This window comes from Callionymus lyra, chromosome 7, assembly GCF_982586985.1.
Source record: "Callionymus lyra chromosome 7, fCalLyr1.hap1.1, whole genome shotgun sequence".
In the NCBI taxonomy this organism is placed as follows: Eukaryota; Metazoa; Chordata; class Actinopteri; order Syngnathiformes; family Callionymidae; genus Callionymus; species Callionymus lyra.
The window spans coordinates 5,436,952-5,455,244 of NC_141824.1; the positions used below are offsets into that span (position 1 = coordinate 5,436,952).

General features: G+C 38.4%; 1 protein-coding gene, 2 non-coding genes and 1 pseudogene across 3 annotated transcripts; 1 reads left to right on the plus strand and 3 right to left on the minus strand.

The window, feature by feature from the left end:
* The window catches only part of LOC148074730 (serine/threonine-protein kinase B-raf-like), a 142,602-nt pseudogene that overhangs the window by 59,294 nt on the left and 65,015 nt on the right, over nucleotides 1–18,293 (minus strand).
* On the minus strand, nucleotides 12,379–14,136 carry LOC148074742 (serine/threonine-protein kinase B-raf-like). The gene is made up of 4 exons (XM_087796031.1): nucleotides 14,128–14,136; nucleotides 13,010–13,158; nucleotides 12,634–12,753; nucleotides 12,379–12,559 (listed from the first exon to the last, which is right to left on the minus strand). Exons 1-4 carry the CDS (start codon nucleotides 14,134–14,136, stop codon nucleotides 12,379–12,381), a joined length of 459 nt encoding a protein of 152 aa, XP_087652157.1.
* On the minus strand, nucleotides 13,893–14,105 carry LOC148074743 (small nucleolar RNA U3). The gene has a single exon (XR_015712039.1). It is a non-coding gene; the product is annotated as a small nucleolar RNA U3 (small nucleolar RNA).
* On the plus strand, nucleotides 14,586–14,798 carry LOC148074744 (small nucleolar RNA U3). The gene has a single exon (XR_015712010.1). It is a non-coding gene; the product is annotated as a small nucleolar RNA U3 (small nucleolar RNA).

An 18,293-nucleotide genomic window follows, 5' to 3' on the forward strand; every position in this document is an offset into this window, starting at 1 on the left:
GGACGGAGTCAGCATCTCAGTGTTTCCTGACCCGACAAGTGTTGCCAAAGCACGCGCGGCGTTCAATGACGTCAAGAGTCGGTTTCGTGGAGTGGACGGGGTTCGGATTTGCTTATCCTGCCCGCTTCAGAATCACCTACAAGAATGTGGAGAAATCCTTCTACTGCTGCAGAGGCGCGAGTATGTCAACAAAAACATCAGTGGAGCCTTAATTGTATTAAGTCAAGTTCTGTTGGGGCCAACTTTAGCTTCCTGAGCGTGTTAGTGCAGATACCTTTTATGGTAGGTTTATTTGTTGATGTTGTTTTTGTTTGTTTATGTTTACTCCATACAGTTACAAGTGTATTTACACCCATGTTAAAATATGAGTCACAACCCACTGTCTTTAGGTTCAACACCTTTTATAAGCTGGAACGTAAAAGGAGTGAACCGAAACACTGGTGATTGCTCCTGATGATAAGGTTCCAGGGTTGAGTCAGTACTTGGGTGACTTAGGTCAGTCTGTCAAACTGAGCCTGAGAAACCTGGGTGTTGTATTTGATAAAGACATGTCTCTTGTTCAACACTGTAGAAAACTGACCAGAAACTGTTTCCTTCAACTGAGAAAAATCTCTAAACTTAGGAAAATGTTGAAGGAACATGATCTGGAGCTTGTAATCCATGCATTTGTTTCTTCTCGTCTGGACTATTGTAACAGTTTGTTTTCATGTCTTAACAAGAAGGATGTGTCTCGCCTGCAGTTGATTCAGAACTCTGCAGCCAGAATTCTGACCCGCTCTAGTAGAAGAACTCACATTTCTCCGATCCTTAAAACTCTTCACTGGCTTCCAGTTTCTTTCAGGATCAACTTTAAAATTCTGGTTCTTACTTTCAGATCTATTCATGGTCAGGCTCCTCCTTACATCACTGATCTGATCCAGCCTTACACCCCAGCTCGGGCTCTGAGGTCTGTGGATCAGAATCAACTTATGGTTCCACGCACACGGCTCAGGACCAGAGGAGAGAAATCTTTTCAGGCTGTTGCTCCTAAGCTTTGGAACGATCTTCTCTCTCTTTGCTCTTGATGGATCTACTGACTCCTTTAAGAAACATCTTAAGACGTTTCTATTTGTTCAGGCTTTTCCTTGAATTTCTCGAACTCCTGTGTTGTTCTCAGTATTATCTTGATCTTTAAAGTATGTACTTTTTTGAGTATTGTTTTGATTGTTTAAGCGCTTTGTGACCCTGGTCTCGAAAAGCGCTATATAAATAAATATTACTTACTTACTTACTTACTATTAAGCGTAACAAAGCTCTTACACACCTGAAGTCATTAGGTGGAGAGATAATGTTCTTACAAGAGACACACTTACGTCCAGAAGAACACTCAAAGTTAAAGAGGGGATGATAGAACATCACTCTGATTATGGGGATAGGTCAAGAGGAGCTGCCATACTTATTAGAAAAGGAGTCTGTTTTCAACTAAACAATTTCATATCTGATAACAAGGGAAGATATATCATAGTCGTGGGTAGATTGTCTGGAACTGAGGCGGCACTAGTTAATGTTTATGGCCCTAACTGATCCTCACTTCTTCTCTAGACTAATAGCAACTATTCCAGATCCTAACAAATATAACATCATTTTAGGAGGTGACTTTAATCTCGTACCTGAGCCAACGTTAGATCCTCCACTAAACTTCAAAATAATTGATCAAAATCAGCAAATACAGTAAATCTCATTAAACAATCTTATGCACTTACTGACCCCTGGAGGAAATTAAACCTCACTACCAAACAATATTCTTTTTTTTCACATGTCCACCAATCGTTTTCGAGGATAGACTTTTTTCGGATAGACAACAGAATTTTGCCGTGTGTAACAAAATGCCAATACCACAGTATTGTGATTTCCCATCATGCACCAGTCCAACTGGACATAGCATTTCCAGACAGTGCACCAGTTCAACGCACATGGCGTCTTGACCCGCTCTTATTGTCAAGCAAAAACTTTCAACATTTTCTCTCGGATCAAATTGATTTCTTTCTTGACATCAATATTACTCCCGGGATGTCCTACACTTCAATCTGGGAGGCACTCAAAGCTTATCTAAGGGGACAAATTATTTCATTTTCAGCAAATGTCAAGAAAGAAAGAACTAAACGCCTCAATGAGATACAGCAGAAATGATTACAATAAGATAAAAAATGTGCATCTCAGCCTAATCCATGCTTATTCAATGACAATTATTACAAGCCGAATACAATCATTTAACCACTGTCCAAATTGAGAAACTCCTCCTGAAAACAAAACAAACCTACTATGAACACAGTGACAAAGTGGCTCGACTACTGTCACCAAATCATACAATCGGCAGCAAATCGTATCATTTCTGAAATGAATACAGCTGAGGGTTTGACATCTGTACATCCACAAACTATTAATGACCAGTTCAGAACATTTTATAGTGACCTTTATACCTCTGAGACTTCTGCAACATCATTGGAGATTGAGGACTTTTTAGAAAATATGCAAATTCCCCAAATGAATAAACAAGAACAATCTGTTATAGACTCCAGAATAACAACAGAGGAAATAACTCTAGCTATAAACTCAATGCAAAGCGGAAAAGCACCTGGTCCAGATGGATTCCCACTGAATTTTATCAAATGTTTTCAAATAAACTTTCACCTATTTTAAGTAAATTATTTGAAGAAACACGTATAACTTTAAAACTACCACCAAAAATGAATCAGGCAACTATTACAGTTATACCTAAAAAAGGAAAAGACCCGCGAGAATGTGGCTCGTACCTTACCTTACCTTACCTTACCTCACCTTACCTTACCTTACCTTACTTTACCTTACCTTACCTTACCTTACCTTACCTTACCTTACCTTACCTTACTTTACCTTACCTTACCTTACCTTACTTTACCTTACCTTACCTTACCTTACCTTACCTTACCTTACCTTACCTCACCTTACCTTACCTTACCTTACTTTACCTTACCTTACCTTACCTTACCTTACCTCACCTTACCTTACCTTACCTTACCTTACTTTACCTTACCTTACCTTACCTTATCTTACCTTACCTTACCTTACCTTACCTTACCTTACCTTACCTTACCGGCCCATATGCCTTCTCTGCTGCGACTATAAAATTCTCACTAAAGTTCTGTCTCGTCGTCTGGAAACAGTGACCAAAATAATCCACCCTGACCAGACTTGTTCTGTGCCAGGTAGGCAATCTTTCTTTAACATGCGAAGTTTACTTAATATTTTATATAATTCCCATTCCACTGAAATGCCAGAAGTTGTTATCTCACTTGACGCTGAAAAAGCATTTGATCGGTGGAGTGGAAATACTTATTTACAGTGTTGGGAAAATTTGGTTTTGGTTGGAACTTTATATCTTGGATCAAAATAATCTATTCCACACCAGTGGCTGCAGTACACACTAACTCAATAACATCAACGTATTTTAAACTTTACAGAGGAACAAGACAGGGTTGTTGTCTCACCTTTTCTTTTTGATTTAGCTATTGAGCCTCTGGCTCTGAGGAAAGAGGAGGAAATCTTTGGAGTGTTGAGGAACAAGGAAATTCATAAATGTTCACTATATGCTGATGACCTTTTGCTCTATTTGTCTAATCCAGTTGTTTCAATACCTGGAGTTATTGAAATAGTAAAAATATTTGGTCACATTTCAGGTTACAAATTACATTTTTCAAAAAGTGCTGTATTTCCAATCAATGATCTGGCAAAATCAATAATAATATCTTCCCCTTTCAGTTAACAAACAAATGTACCTACTTGGGTTTAAAGATTACACATGTATACCAAGATTTCTTCCACAATCACTTCAAAACTCTTTTTGAACCAAAAATGACCTTTTAAGGTGGAGCCACTTACCAATCTCATTAGCAGGAAGGGTGAACACTATAAAGATGACTGTTCTTCCCCGTTTCCTCTATTTCTTTCAAATGATTCCTTATTATTTACCCAAATCTGTTTTTAAGGAACTTGACAGTTTAATTTCTGCATTTATATGGAACCGATCGTGCCAAGAATGAAAAAATGTTTTCTGGAAATTCCAAGGTTGGAGGGAGGACTTGGTCTTCCTAACTTTATGTTCTATTACTGGGCAGCAAATGTGTGCAAATTTGCATTTTGTGTTGGTGCATGGCGGGAAAAACGAGGTCCACTTTGGGCTAATTTGGAAATAAATAACAATAATGCCATTTCTCTGCTAAGTGCTACATTACCAATAGGCCAGCACCAGATCTCCAACCCTGTTGTGAAAAATTCTATAAAGATTTGGAATCAATTTCGGAAACATTTTAATTTAAAAGATTTAAGTACATTCTCTCCCTTATTGAATAACCATCTTTTCCCCCCATCCGAGATGGACACTGGTTTCCAGGTCTGGCACAGTAGTGGACTGGTATTTCTAAAAGACTTGATTCAAAATAATCATTTTCTAACATTTGAGTATCTACAACAAAAACACAATCTTCATAAAAGTAATTTCTTCAGATATCTCCAAGTCAGGAGTTTTGCCAATAAATATCTTAAATTTCCACTTGTGCAATCCAACAACACATGCAATGAGATTCTTTCCTTAAATCCACACATAAAAGGTAATATTTCCAAAATATATAGGATCATGCAAAATGTCAAACCTCTGTCATGGGACAAAACTAAGCCTGGGAACACGATTGAAACATTAAATGATCTGCAAGTTTCTGGCAGCGTAGCTTAGAGTGTATCCATTCGTCATCTTACTGCATAAAGCAACGTCTCATACAATTTAAAGTGTTACATCGTTTGCATTATTCAAATGAGAGACTTGCTAAAATCTACCCAGACGTCAGTCCACATTGTTTAAGATGTTCTCACAGACCAGCTACTTTGGGTCATATGTTCTGGCATTGTCCATCACTCAAAGGTTTCTGGAGTAGAATATTTGAATGTATTTCCCGCATGTGTAAAAAAGCAATAACACCTTCTCCACACATGTGTATATTTGTCGACCTCCACCTGACCTCTCTGTAAATACAGCACATGCAAACGCAATTGCATTTTCCTCATTGATGGCAGCAGACTTGTTCTTCTGCAGTGGAAGTCAGACAAGCCACCATCATTTAAGAGTTGGGTTCAAGAACTTCTCTCTATGTTGCAGTTAGAGAAAATAAAATACAGTCGGTCAAATTGTCTGGAGAAGTTTCATGAAACCTGGTCTCCTTTCATGCAGCATGTTAAAGAGCTGAACCTTACATAATACTTTAACAGTTTGGCTTATATTTTTATTTTTACCACCATATGTATGGAGTATTGTTTTTTCTTTTGTTTCTTTTTGTTTTTGTCTGTTTGTATCAATGTATACTATTATGCATCATTGTTCCTTTTTGAGTTGATTTTGATTTTTTGTTGATTTTGGTTTTCTGAGACTGCGGGGTGGTTTTCTACGGGGGTGGAGGGTGGGATCTTTCTTTGTTTTTGTATTATACCTTTTATTTTACTTATTTTGTGTGTGTGTTTCAAAATGTATGTCTTAATATCTGAAAATCAATAAATAGATGTTTAAAATATATATATATATATATATATATATATATATATATATATATATATATATATATATATTTTAAAATTATATATAAATTATATATTTATTTTTTTAGTCCATTGAAAACGTTTTCTTGACTCCCGTCTGGTACAACTTTTAGACATCATGAAACATTTTGGCTAGAAAAAAACTCAATAAATTCACATTTCCCATAATGCCCAGAGACAATTTCTCTTAATGAAGTTTCAACATAAAGCATGTTGAAGTAGAACCTCAATGTAAATCAGCTCTGATAGTCCCTGGTTCAAATTGTATTTCAATGCAAACAAAGGCCTTATCATTAGATTCTTGAATGTACTGTAGTACCTTTAAATACTTTTATGGATTCTAGGGAACCCTAGCAAATCTACATGTTGTTAGACCCACAACCTCAACTGCTGGAAGATTTGTGTGATTGAGTTTGACACCACTTCTCTATTGAGTCTGGTCGAACTATTTAAGCTCATTTTTATCTTCCCTGTAACATGTTTACAAAGGACCAGGGATTAGTAAAGACACTCGCCACGATAATGATATAAATGGCAGTTACCAAACAGTGTTCGGTTTTGCTGCCATTTTCTTTCTGATTTTGTTTAAAATATATATATTAGGGATAAGGATGTAACGTTCCAAATGTATCCTATTAGTAACAATGTCATAAAAATCATTCACATTGGTATAAAACCTTAATAATCTCCATCCCTTATAAAAGAAACGTCATTAACACTAGTCTGTAGACTCTAGCAGCGTTAAACTAAACTATTTAGACCGACTCTTACCGTGCCACTTTCCCTTGAAGACCGTTCCAAATGAACCAGATCCTATCCTCTGACCCAGAGTGATCTGGCCCTCAGATATCTCCCAGTCGTCGCTGGAGTCCCTCCTCCCGAGAGTTTTCTGTTTCACGGCACATCACCATCACCTTCATCATCACCACAGCAACGTTCATCAAAGCACAAAGACGGTCTCTTACCATTTTATTGCGATCTTCAGACGAGGACGACGACTTGCGCTCTCTTTGTGGACACGGGGACTTCTGCGGGACCTTGACGTTGGTCAGAGAGCCGGGTAGAGATGCAGGAGGAGTGGCGGACAGACCTGTGGTGGTACCTGGACAGCAGGGGAAACAGAGAAAAAGCATTTGGAGCTTGAAAAAGTGAGTTAAGGCAGAAGAGGAGAGAAGAAGAAAGTTGACTTTAAAGAGTGCGTTTGCCGTTTGAATGTGCAGAAGAGGTCATGCAGTGGCAAATAATGTTTGTTACCCTATGATTTATTATTTTTTCATTTTACATCATGAATGAAACTCATTCGTACTTTGACTCTCAATTGTGAATACTTTCAAGAATGATTTATACAAGTTAAAAGCCTTAATAATTACAAATCTAAAACAAATTATTTTATTGACTTGCAGTCACGTTTATGCAATTCGATGAAAGAGGTCATATATATATAAATAAATAGCTCAGTTAGACTATTCTTATTTATAAGGCCAAATATTTTTTAATGGAGCTACACTGGTAAATGATACATGGACATTTTAAATACTACATTCATTATCAAAAGGCTTGACTTATCTAAGGAATCTCTTAAAAACAGCATCATTTATTTGCATATATTTACCATACAATGATGAAGAAAACGACTCTTTTGAAGTCTGTGTGTAACAAAAGTGCATCACAGTGTTTGAAACAGTAAGATTGAAGTGAATCCCACAACCATGAGAGAGAACATGTGAAAACATAAAGAGGGAAACACACACAGTGGACTTGACACAAGGTAAAGGGGCTGTTGTGCTGGGGTGGAGGTGTAGGTGAAGGAGGAAGAGGATGGGGGAAGAGAGGAAGAACACAGGAACACACAGAGGCCTAACTACCTCGGAAAACAGGCTCGGGCTCAAAATCAAAGACTATGTCATTGGGGTAGGAGTATAATGAGGAGTTTGAATGAAAATCCTTAACAGGTTATGGGCCCAGACAGCTTCGGTCACCGCTAGTGACTAATGACGGACAGAAGTGGCAGAGAATGAGAGCCAACTTGAAGATAAGTACCGGGCAAAGTTACGAGGAGCGTCGCGACGCAATACGCGAACGCTAGAGCTAAGAGCTAAGTGCTAACAAGCTAGCAGAAGAAAAGACCGCAAAACACGTGTAGAGATGACGGACAGAGGAGCCGCAGGGATGCTATCGCCGCAACTGTTTTTTGACGGAACAGATGATAAGCATGACCTTTGGGAAACGAGATTGCTTGGTCACTTGCATATCTTAAACCTGACAGAGACTATTTTGCATGAGCCCACGGATGCTAGTGAAGAGCAGTTAGCTCTAGACGGAAGGAAGAATGCTGACTGCTATGCCGAACTGATAAGACTGATAGATGATAAAAGTCTATCTCTAATCAGACATGACGCTGCTGATAAAGGCAGGGAGGCACTGAAGTTATTGAAAGAACATTATTCTGGAAAAAGCAAGCCAAGAATAATAAGTTTATACACATCGTTGACCAAGCTGCGGATGGCAGACAACGAAAGTGTCACAGGCTATATTATAAGAGCGGAAAATATTATCACTGCTTTGAGAAATGCAGGTGAAGCTATGAGTGATGGACTAATCATAGCCATGATACTTGGTGGACTACCGGACATGTTCAGGCCTCTAGCTGTCCATGTGACACAAAATGAAGACCAAGTTACATTCACAGACTTTAAGAGGAGGCTGAGAATCTATGAAGAAGCTGAAAAGATGAAAACGGCTGAATCAACGGACAATGTAATGAAAACACACATAAAACATAGCAAGCAAAATATGAATAAAGAATCCCTGTGCAAGAAAAAGGGAGATCAAGATGGTGCCAGAAAAGTTGCAGAGAAAGAGCAAGAAGGTGATGACGACCATCTCTTCATGGCGAAACATACAAAGACTGAGAGACCAGCTGACAACATAAAGATGAAAAGCATCATGGTGGATGGAGGAGCAACCTCTCACATCGTGAACGACATGAGCAAGTTTGTGAGTTTCGACGCCACATTTCAGCCAGAGACCCACGCAGTCGAGCTGGCAGATGGGAGCGAGTGCAACGGAATCGCCCAACGCAGAGGGACCGCTGTGATTCATCTCCTGGACAGCACCGGACGACAACACAGAGCACAGCTTCGGCAAGCACTCTACATGCCAACGTACCCCCAAGACATCTTCTCAGTGGTGAGAGCAGCGAATGGAGGAGCAACAGTCAGGTTCAAGAAAAAGAACAGTCACATGATCACAAAAGATGGCAGCAGGTTTGACATTCATGAAAGTGGCAATTTGTATTATTTATCAACTGTTGAACAGAGTGTTGATAAATGTAAAGTGTCCCACGACATACAAACCTGGCATGAGATTATGGGTCATTGCAATTATGAAGATGTACAAAAATTACAAGGTGTTGTAAAAGGCATGGTGATAAATGGGAGTGTGGTCAGACCAACACAGATATGTGAAGTGTGTACGAAAGGAAAATTCACACAGAGTAGAAATAGGGAGCCAGACAGAAAAGCTACAAAACCATTACAGCTAGTCCACACTGATCTAGCAGGTCCAATGCGAACCCCGAGCATAGAGGGACACAGATACGCTCAATCTTTTACAGATGACTACTCAGGTACAATGTTTGTGTACTTCCTTAAAGCTAAAAGTGATGCAGTTCATGCCACAGAAAGATTCTTGGCAGACATAGCACCTTATGGTGAAGTCAAGTGCGTCCGTTCAGACAACGGCACTGAGTTTACAACTCAAGTTTTCCAAGAACTGTTGACCAAGAATAGGATAAGGCATGAAAAGTCAGCGCCCTATTCGCCACACCAAAATGGCACAGCAGAGAGAGGTTGGCGAACTCTCTATGACATGGGCAGGTGTTTACTGTTAGAGAGTAACTTACCAGATAAACTATGGAACTATGCTGTACAGACAGCTGCTTACGTTAGAAACAGGTGCTACAGCAGACGCACAAGAAAAACTCCATATGAGATGTTTACAGGCGTGAAACCGGATGTTTCCAAACTGCAGAAGTTCGGGTCCATCTGTTTTGCCTACAAACAAGAGAAAGGGAAGTTGGATTCCAGGTGCCAGCAAGGTGTTTTTATAGGATATGATAAAAACAGCCCAGCTTATCTGGTGTACTATCCAGACACAGAAAAAGTCCAAAAGCACAGGTTAGTGAAATTCACAACCAAAACAGCAAATGAAAAAGAGACACAAACATCTGAAGCACACATTGAGTATTGTTATAGAGATGTACAGCCAAAAAGTCATGACAATGGAGAAATGGTTGATGAAAACAAAGAAAATGCATCAAGTCATGATAAGGAAAGTGATGTTTCGGAGACTGCTCCAAAACAGACTGAAGTGTCTCAGCAAGAAGACGATGCTGAGAGAACAAGGCGGAACCCAAAGAGGGAAAGAAAGAAACCAACTTACCTACAGGACTTTGAAACGGAAGAAAAGGTAGACAAACTACAAACATGTATTGACTTCTGTTACAGAGCAGTGTGTGACATTCCTCAGACTTACAAGGATGCCATTGCTTCAACCAACTCAAGGCAGTGGATCAATGCTATGAAGGAGGAGATGCAGTCACTGGAGGAAAATGAAACATTCAGCCTCACCCATCTTCCACCAGGCAAACGAGCAGTGGGGGGCAGATGGGTGTACGCACTCAAGAGTAACACTGATGGAACAGAAAAGTACAAAGCAAGATACGTAGCAAAAGGCTACAGTCAAAAACAAGGAACTGATTACGAAGAGACATTCTCACCTACTGCTGATATGACCAGTGTGAGGGTGATCATGCAGAAGGCAGCGCAGGAGAATCTGCTGCTGCATCAGATGGACGTTAAGACAGCATATTTACATGCACCTATTGATTTTGAACTTTACATTGAGCAACCAGATGGTTACGAGACATGGTCAGACACAGGTGAGAAACTGGTGTGTAAACTGCATAAGTCTCTCTATGGTCTCAAGCAGTCCGGAAGAAACTGGAATGCTATGTTACATGCATGTTTGATCAGAAATGATTTCACACAGAACCCTGCTGATCATAGTGTGTATACAAAAGAAAAACATGATGAAAAGGTAATCCTCATTATATGGGTTGATGATTTGATAATAGCAGCTAGCAATGAAAGTGTATTAACAAATGTGAAAACAATGCTAACTGAAAAGTTCAAAATGAAAGATCTGGGAAGACTCAGACATTTTCTGGGAATAGACTTTGAGCAAACAGAAGGCCAAGTTGTTATGTCACAGAAAAGATATGTGAACAAAATACTGAAAATATTTGAAATGGAAGACTGTAGGGCAAGAGAGACCCTATGTGAACCAAAACTTGACTATTCAGAAAATGCTGAAAAAATGACAAATTCAAGAAAGTACAGAGAGGCAGTGGGAAGTTTAATATATTTGTCCACATGCACTAGACCAGACATAAGTTTTGTGGTCAGTAAACTCTCACAGCATTTTGATGATCCAACTGAAGAACACTGGAGCACTGTAAAACATGTCTTTAGGTACCTTAAAGGTACAGCAGAACAAGGTTTATGCTTCAAAAGAAATGACACAAGTAAACTAGGTTTGAAAGTGTACAGTGATGCAGACTGGGCATCAGAGAGAGCAGACAGGCGCAGTATCTCAGGTTATTGTCAGTTTATGTGAAGGAAGCTCTCTAATTTCATGGAAATCAAGAAAACAACCAACGGTTGCACTTTCTACATGTGAAGCAGAATACATTGCCTTAGCATCAGCTATACAGGAATGTATATATTTGAAACAGCTACTTAAAGGAATGGACAAGTACCAGTATGCACAAACAAAAGTGTACGAAGACAACCAAGGTACTATTGCACTTGCCAAGAACCCTGTAAACAGGCAAAGATGTAAGCACATAGACATCAAGTATCATTTCATCAGGGAGATTGTAAACACTGGCAAGATACATCTGGAGTATTGTCCTACTGAGCAAATGCTTGCTGATGTAATGACAAAACCAGCAACTAAACTGAAACTGAAAAGGTTTGTCAAAGATATGTTTGGTACATAAAAGTACATACAATTTTGTGTTCTCGGGAAACCCATTAAGTGTATACATACATGTGTACCAATTGTTATTATAGTTACATATTTAACCAAGTAGCTGAGTGTGTAGAAGCTGTTGGATGAATCATTTTATCATATTTGGTTGTTCAAGCAAAGCGAACTACACAAAATTAAATGTATATGGTATTGTCTTTTTCAACATTCCATTTATATTCATATTCATTATTGGGTCTCACACACACACACACACAAAAGACTAAGAGCATGCAGACGCGGAATGGTTGGAAAGAAAGCCACAGGATGTTTGGGAAATGTTGCGTGTTGATCTTCATAATAATAATCTCTATTTATATAGCACCTTTATAGACCAGGGTCACAAAGCGCTTTGACAGCCATTCACACATACTGATGGGAGTAGGCTGCACCACATGGTGCTGAATCTGCCATCAAAAGACACAATGACACAAGCTTGTCTGGAGCTGGGATTGAACCAGCAACCTTTTGGACTGCAGGCAACCACTCTACCATCTGAGCTATGACGCCCCTTATGACCTCACTCCGACCTTTGTGTTACTATTATTATAGATAAATAGTTTAAGGAAAGAATATACAACGTCGGATGAAATCATTTGAACATTCATCCATTTTTTTCAGATGCAGGCAGAACCTCTGACTACTTGGTTTCACATTCTTACATCAAAAATCAAGTCATTTATATCAACAACTGTTGCATCTCACATCAATGTTGACAGGCTCGATGGTGTTGATATGGACGTTGGGTGCGGACGACGAGCGGTCCCGCTGCCCAAACTGGTTACGGTGGTCTTCCTCATTGGGCCGGAAACTAGGTGGGATGGGTATGGACTTGGACGGGGACACAGTGGCGTGGCATATGGATCTGGAAAGGTTTGAAGCCATCAATAAGAGAGAGCACAGAGACGAACACGCAGAAAGGGAGAGAGCGGGGATTACCCTGTGGAGTCTGATGGGGGGAGTGAAGGACAGACTTCGGACACGGGGGTCGTCCCTTCTGAAGAAACTTCCTCCTGAGTGAAGGGGTGGTGCTCGAAGAACTTGGAAACTAGCAATAAGCTTGAACCACAAAAGAAAATGTTATTAAAATCAAGTTTAAATGAAGGTTTTTTACTGAATGTTATCCTGCTTATATATTAATCTATAACTGCACACATGTTTATAGATGCATCAGGTTAAAAACAATACTTTCTTCATATTAAATTGTTAATTATTTAGACGAGCTTAAACTGACCATGACCTCAGTGAAGAGTCAACACTTTAAATCACAGCTTAATTTAAGATTTTGTACAACTTCTCAAGTGACACAACTTACTGTAACTGGTCGTAGTTGACACACATAAGAGGAACCTCGGTGCTGCAGCGCTGGTGGAACTTGTACCCCCATGTCTGGCAGCGGAACCCCTGGAAAAGCAGCTTCCTGCAGAAGTCGCAGAAGGCCAGAGTGAAGAAAGTCTTCCTCACCTAAAACTGATCAACTTTAATGCCTAAACAATTTAGAGTCATGAAGATGGAGGAGAACTTAGGTCTGTATCTGATGTGCTGATAAAGTACAATTTATAGTAATAATACCTTTCATTATTAGTCATTATTATTAATGATTTGAACTGAAAAACATATATAAAATGTGTATAAAACACATCCAGTCAAGCTGCTTTTTTGCTAACTAACTAGATTCATATCATATTAAATATAAGGAATAAGTTACTAAGACTCATTGGACAGCAGGTGGCAGTGTCATTTCAGAGATTGCTTGCACGACATTATAGTGTTTAGGTTTCATATGATACAACTTTTAAAATACATAATGGAATATAACAAAAAAAAGTGTACCTTGCTACAGACTTTTGTGTTTTTAGTATTAATATGGAACCTTGCAAACATAAGTGAAGTCAATCGCTCACACACGACTGACCACAATGCATCTGATTACAATAATTCAATAATGCTGTTTCACTTTCAAGGGACACAAACATGTTTTCAATACAAAAATAAACCTTTACTTTGGGATACTTTTGTGTTTTTATGTGTGTAATTCATTGCTTCTTGGACAGATCCGTTTAGTCTGTCAATTTCAACAAAGACATATGAGCTTCAGTCTTTACATTAAAATGAAAATACTTGTTTCTTTTTGTTAAAATTAAAAAAGACAATTAGATTAAAACTTTCCTTGATAGTTTATTGTCTTGAACACAACAACCACTCTGATCATATTCCTCTCAATACTGCACAAGGAAGTAAAGAAGGATCATCAATGACAGAGAACATATGAAGTGAATCATTATTCTCTGTCTGCTTCACACTCAGGAAGGAATATCACAACTCTTCATCATGGTTAGTGACACCAAACACTTTACAAACACATTTCTTAAGTTAAGAACTATAGAAATGATCCCTGAAAGTATAGTCTTAACTTAACTCTGCACCAACTACAGACTCCATCCTTACACCAAACTACTAAAGTGATGGTTTATTAAAAACATGTTTCATTCATTAAATTGCATTTATATGAGCAAAAAAAGACTGTGTTTTAGAGTAAATACAAACATGAATGTAAAATGTATCTAAAAATGTAACTGACACTCCACAGTGACATTTACAGGAAGACTATACATTCATTAAAAAACACAATCAAGAAATACCTCATGAGAAGTGTTTGTTTATGAAACAAATTAAAAAAAGGTATTTGAATATTAATTTGGATTAAATAATATTTTACAAATAATTTGACTTTCTTTCTTTGAAATATTGTTCAAGTTATATTTTGTCCATTTTTAGTGTCTGTATGAAAAAAAAAATCAAACAGTTGATCTTTGTCTTTTATTAAACTGCACTGTCAGTGAAGACATGTGACCATGTGATGTAGTTTCATTCTTTGACTGACAGCAGTTAAGACTATACTTTCAGGGATCATTTCTATAGTTCTTAACTTAAGAAATGTGTTTGTAAAGTGTTTGGTGTCACTAACCATGATGAAGAGTTGTGATATTCCTTCCTGAGTGTGAAGCAGACAGAGAATAATGATTCACTTCATATGTTCTCTGTCATTGATGATCCTTCTTTACTTCCTTGTGCAGTATTGAGAGGAATAAATGAAACCGAATTTCCCCTCGCGGGACTAATAAAGGTTTTCTGATTCTGATATGATCAGAGCGGTGATTGAATGTCAAAGTTAAACATAAACAATTGTCAGGAGCATCTGGGTGAACATCAATGTGATGTTGTGAAGAAGCTCTCAATAGAACCTGATAAATTTACTAAATAACCCCCACAAACACAGACATTTCTAAATAATTCACATTTTAAACAAAGGGGTCAAGCATTCTTCCGTGATTTGGACCCGAAAGACGTGTTTCGAAGGACAGAGAAAACACCTGTAGCGGCGCAGACAACGAAGCTAGGAGCCAACATGGCCGACATGGATCTCATCCTGCAAGAACTGAGAGGGTTCTGACAGGAAAGTAAAACTCAGTTTCAATCATTAAAAGAAGAGATGTCGGAGCTAAATACAAGGATGGAAGAGGCAGAGGGACGGATGGTGACGGCAGAAGAAAGGCTTCAGAACGTCGAGGAAGTTTATACGGAGATGCTAAAGCTACACGTGAGAGTCGAGGAGAAGATGGTGGACTTGGAAAGTCGATCTAGAAGAGAAAAGAAGAAAAGAATACGGATCTATGGCGTTCCGGAGGAGGCTGAGGAGTCATCCTCCATGATAACTTTTGTGGAGAACTTGCTTCGTGAAGGACTTGGGATGACAGAAAGCAGAGGAGCTGAGGATGGAGAGAGCGCACCGGTCCACTAGACCTCCATCATCGTCAAGTTTCTGAGTTTCTCAACGAAAGAGTCGATTCTTCCCAAGGTGTGGCAGAGCAGAGGATTCTCCTGGAAATCTAACCAAATAAACATGGATCAAGATTATCCTCCAGCCATCATCAAACAGCGGTGCGAGTATGCAGAGGTGCGCAAAGTCCTGAAGGAAAACCAAGTTCAATTTCAGACTCTCTTCACAGCCAGACTACGAGTGAAATACAAAGACGGAACCAGAACCTACGCTACAGTGGAGGAAGCAACGGAGGATCTGAGAAAATGGAGATACGACGTCACACTTGTCAGTTCCTGAGACCCTCCTTTGAGAGTCACTCAAGTTGTTTATTAAGTTGAATGTAATATTGAGTTTGTTAGATTTTCTGGCTTTGTTTATTTGTTTTTGGTTTTTGAGGGGGGAGGGAGCATACCAGTTTTGTGAAATTGTTCAAAAAGGACACCAGTAATGGATAAAAGATCAATAAATATAGTTTTGTTCAATATTAACGGCGTACTCAACGCAGTTAAAAGGGCGAAGATATTGTCAAAACTTGAGAAAGATAAAATGCACATTGCTTTCTTACAAGAAACACATCTTGATGACATAGAACATGGTAAACTGAATAAATCAGGATTTAAACACGTCTATTATGCTTCTCACAGTTCAGGAAGAAGGAGGGGAGTGACAATCCTCATAAATAACACAGTCAATTACCAGCACATCTCAGAGTATAAAGATAATGAAGGTAGATTTATAACAATTACAGGTAAAGTTGAAGATGATTTGGTGAGTTTCTTTAACGTGTATGTTCCACCTGGGAGTGACTAGTCCTTCTTTAAACGTTTACTTGAAATAATGACAACAAAAAGCCAAGGGATGTTGATTTGTGGGGGCGACTTCAATCTTCGACTTAACCCCAAAATGGACTCATCTAATGGCAAGTCAGACACAAGAAAGATCAACAATAAGTTCAACAATATTATGGAAGAAGTGGGAATTATTGATACTTGGAGAGAGTTGAACTCAAAAAGTCGAGAATATACACATTACTCAGCAGCTCATAATGTTTACTCTCGTGATCTGTTGTTATCTGTGAAATAGGCCCTAGTAGTGTTTCTGACCACGGTCCTGTCTATATGACGTTTGTCTGGTCAAAAGCTTAGATCTACAGTTTGGAGACTAAATTCAAAAATTTTAAATAGCCACGCTATTAAAGATAAACTGAAAGCTGAAATTGAAGATTATTTAGAATTAAATGATAAAAAGGAAGTATAACCACCAATATTATGGGATGCTCTAAACAAAGGCTGTGTTGAGGAGTAAAATAATTTCTATCTTTTCATAGGAGAAGAAACTCAGACAACAAAAACTTATGGAATTAGAAGACAAACTGAGGACAACTCAAATGAAACTCTCTCAGTCCTTAGATGATGACACTCAATTGAAAGTTCAAAAACTAAGAAAAGAAATAGATCAAATAAATACACATGAAATACAAAAAAAACTACTTTTCACCAAGAAAAAATACTACGAGGCTGGTGGAAAATCTATGAGGCTCCTGTCCTACAAATTGAGAAAACAGCAAGCTGACCGGTCTATACACAAAATCAGAGACCCCACAACTAAAAAAGTGGAAACTAATCAACAAAACATTCAGAAATGTTTCTTAAAATGTTATGAAAAGCTCTATTCTCAACCTCTAACAGCTAATGTCCACCAGATTGACAAATTATTATCCCATATTGAGCTTCTAATGGTTAACAATGAACAAAACGAAAAATTAACATAAAAAAATGAACTTTGATCAGCAATTAAAAGATTAAAAGGAGGGAAATCCCCCTGAACAGATGGATTTACCTCCGAGTGGTGCAAAATAATGCAAGATCAACTAACTACTACACTCCTGAGAACATTTAACTGGGTTTTAGAACATAAAGTTGTACCTCATGGAGCGAGGCGATCATATCTGTCATTCCCAAAGAAGGGAAAGATAATATGGAATCTGGGAATTACTGTCCAGTGAGCGTTTTGAACATTAATCATAAACTGTCCACCTCCATACTAACAAGAAGAATTGAACCAATCTTACCTAAATTAATTCATGAGGACCAGACAGACTTTGTTGGAAATAGACAAACTCAAGATAGCATCAGGAGAGCATTACACATTATAAGACAAGCTGGGAATCAAAACTTGGAAACGCTGTTACTGAGTCTGGACGCAGAAAAGGCGTTCGACTCAGTAAGTTGGTCATTTTTATATAAAGTTTTATCAAAATTTGGATTTCATGATACTATAATTGATACTTTTGCAGCATTGTACAAAACACCAATGGCTAGAATTAAATGAATGGAGATTTAACAAAATCATTTGTTCTGAAGAGAGGAAACTGACAGGGGTGTTGTGCGTCACTATTGTTTGCCATTTTCATAGAACCTCTGGGTCAATGGATAAGGCAGAGGACAGAAATCCAAAGAGTCATGATGTCCACGGGGGAGCAAAAGCTTGCGTTGTTTGCTGATGATTTATTGTTGACCATAACACAACCTTCTCAGACACAAGTGATGGAGATGCTAAAAGAATACGGTCTACTATCAGGCTACAAAATTAATATTGATAAAACCCAAGTTCTAACACTGAACTATGACCCACCATGAAAAATCAGGAATATGTATAACTGGAAATGGGATGCAAAATTCTAATATTTAGGGGTGTCACTACCTAGAGACTTGCTGAGACTGTATGACCTCAACTATGGACCTTTGAGTGAAAGAATTAAGTTGGATTTACAAAG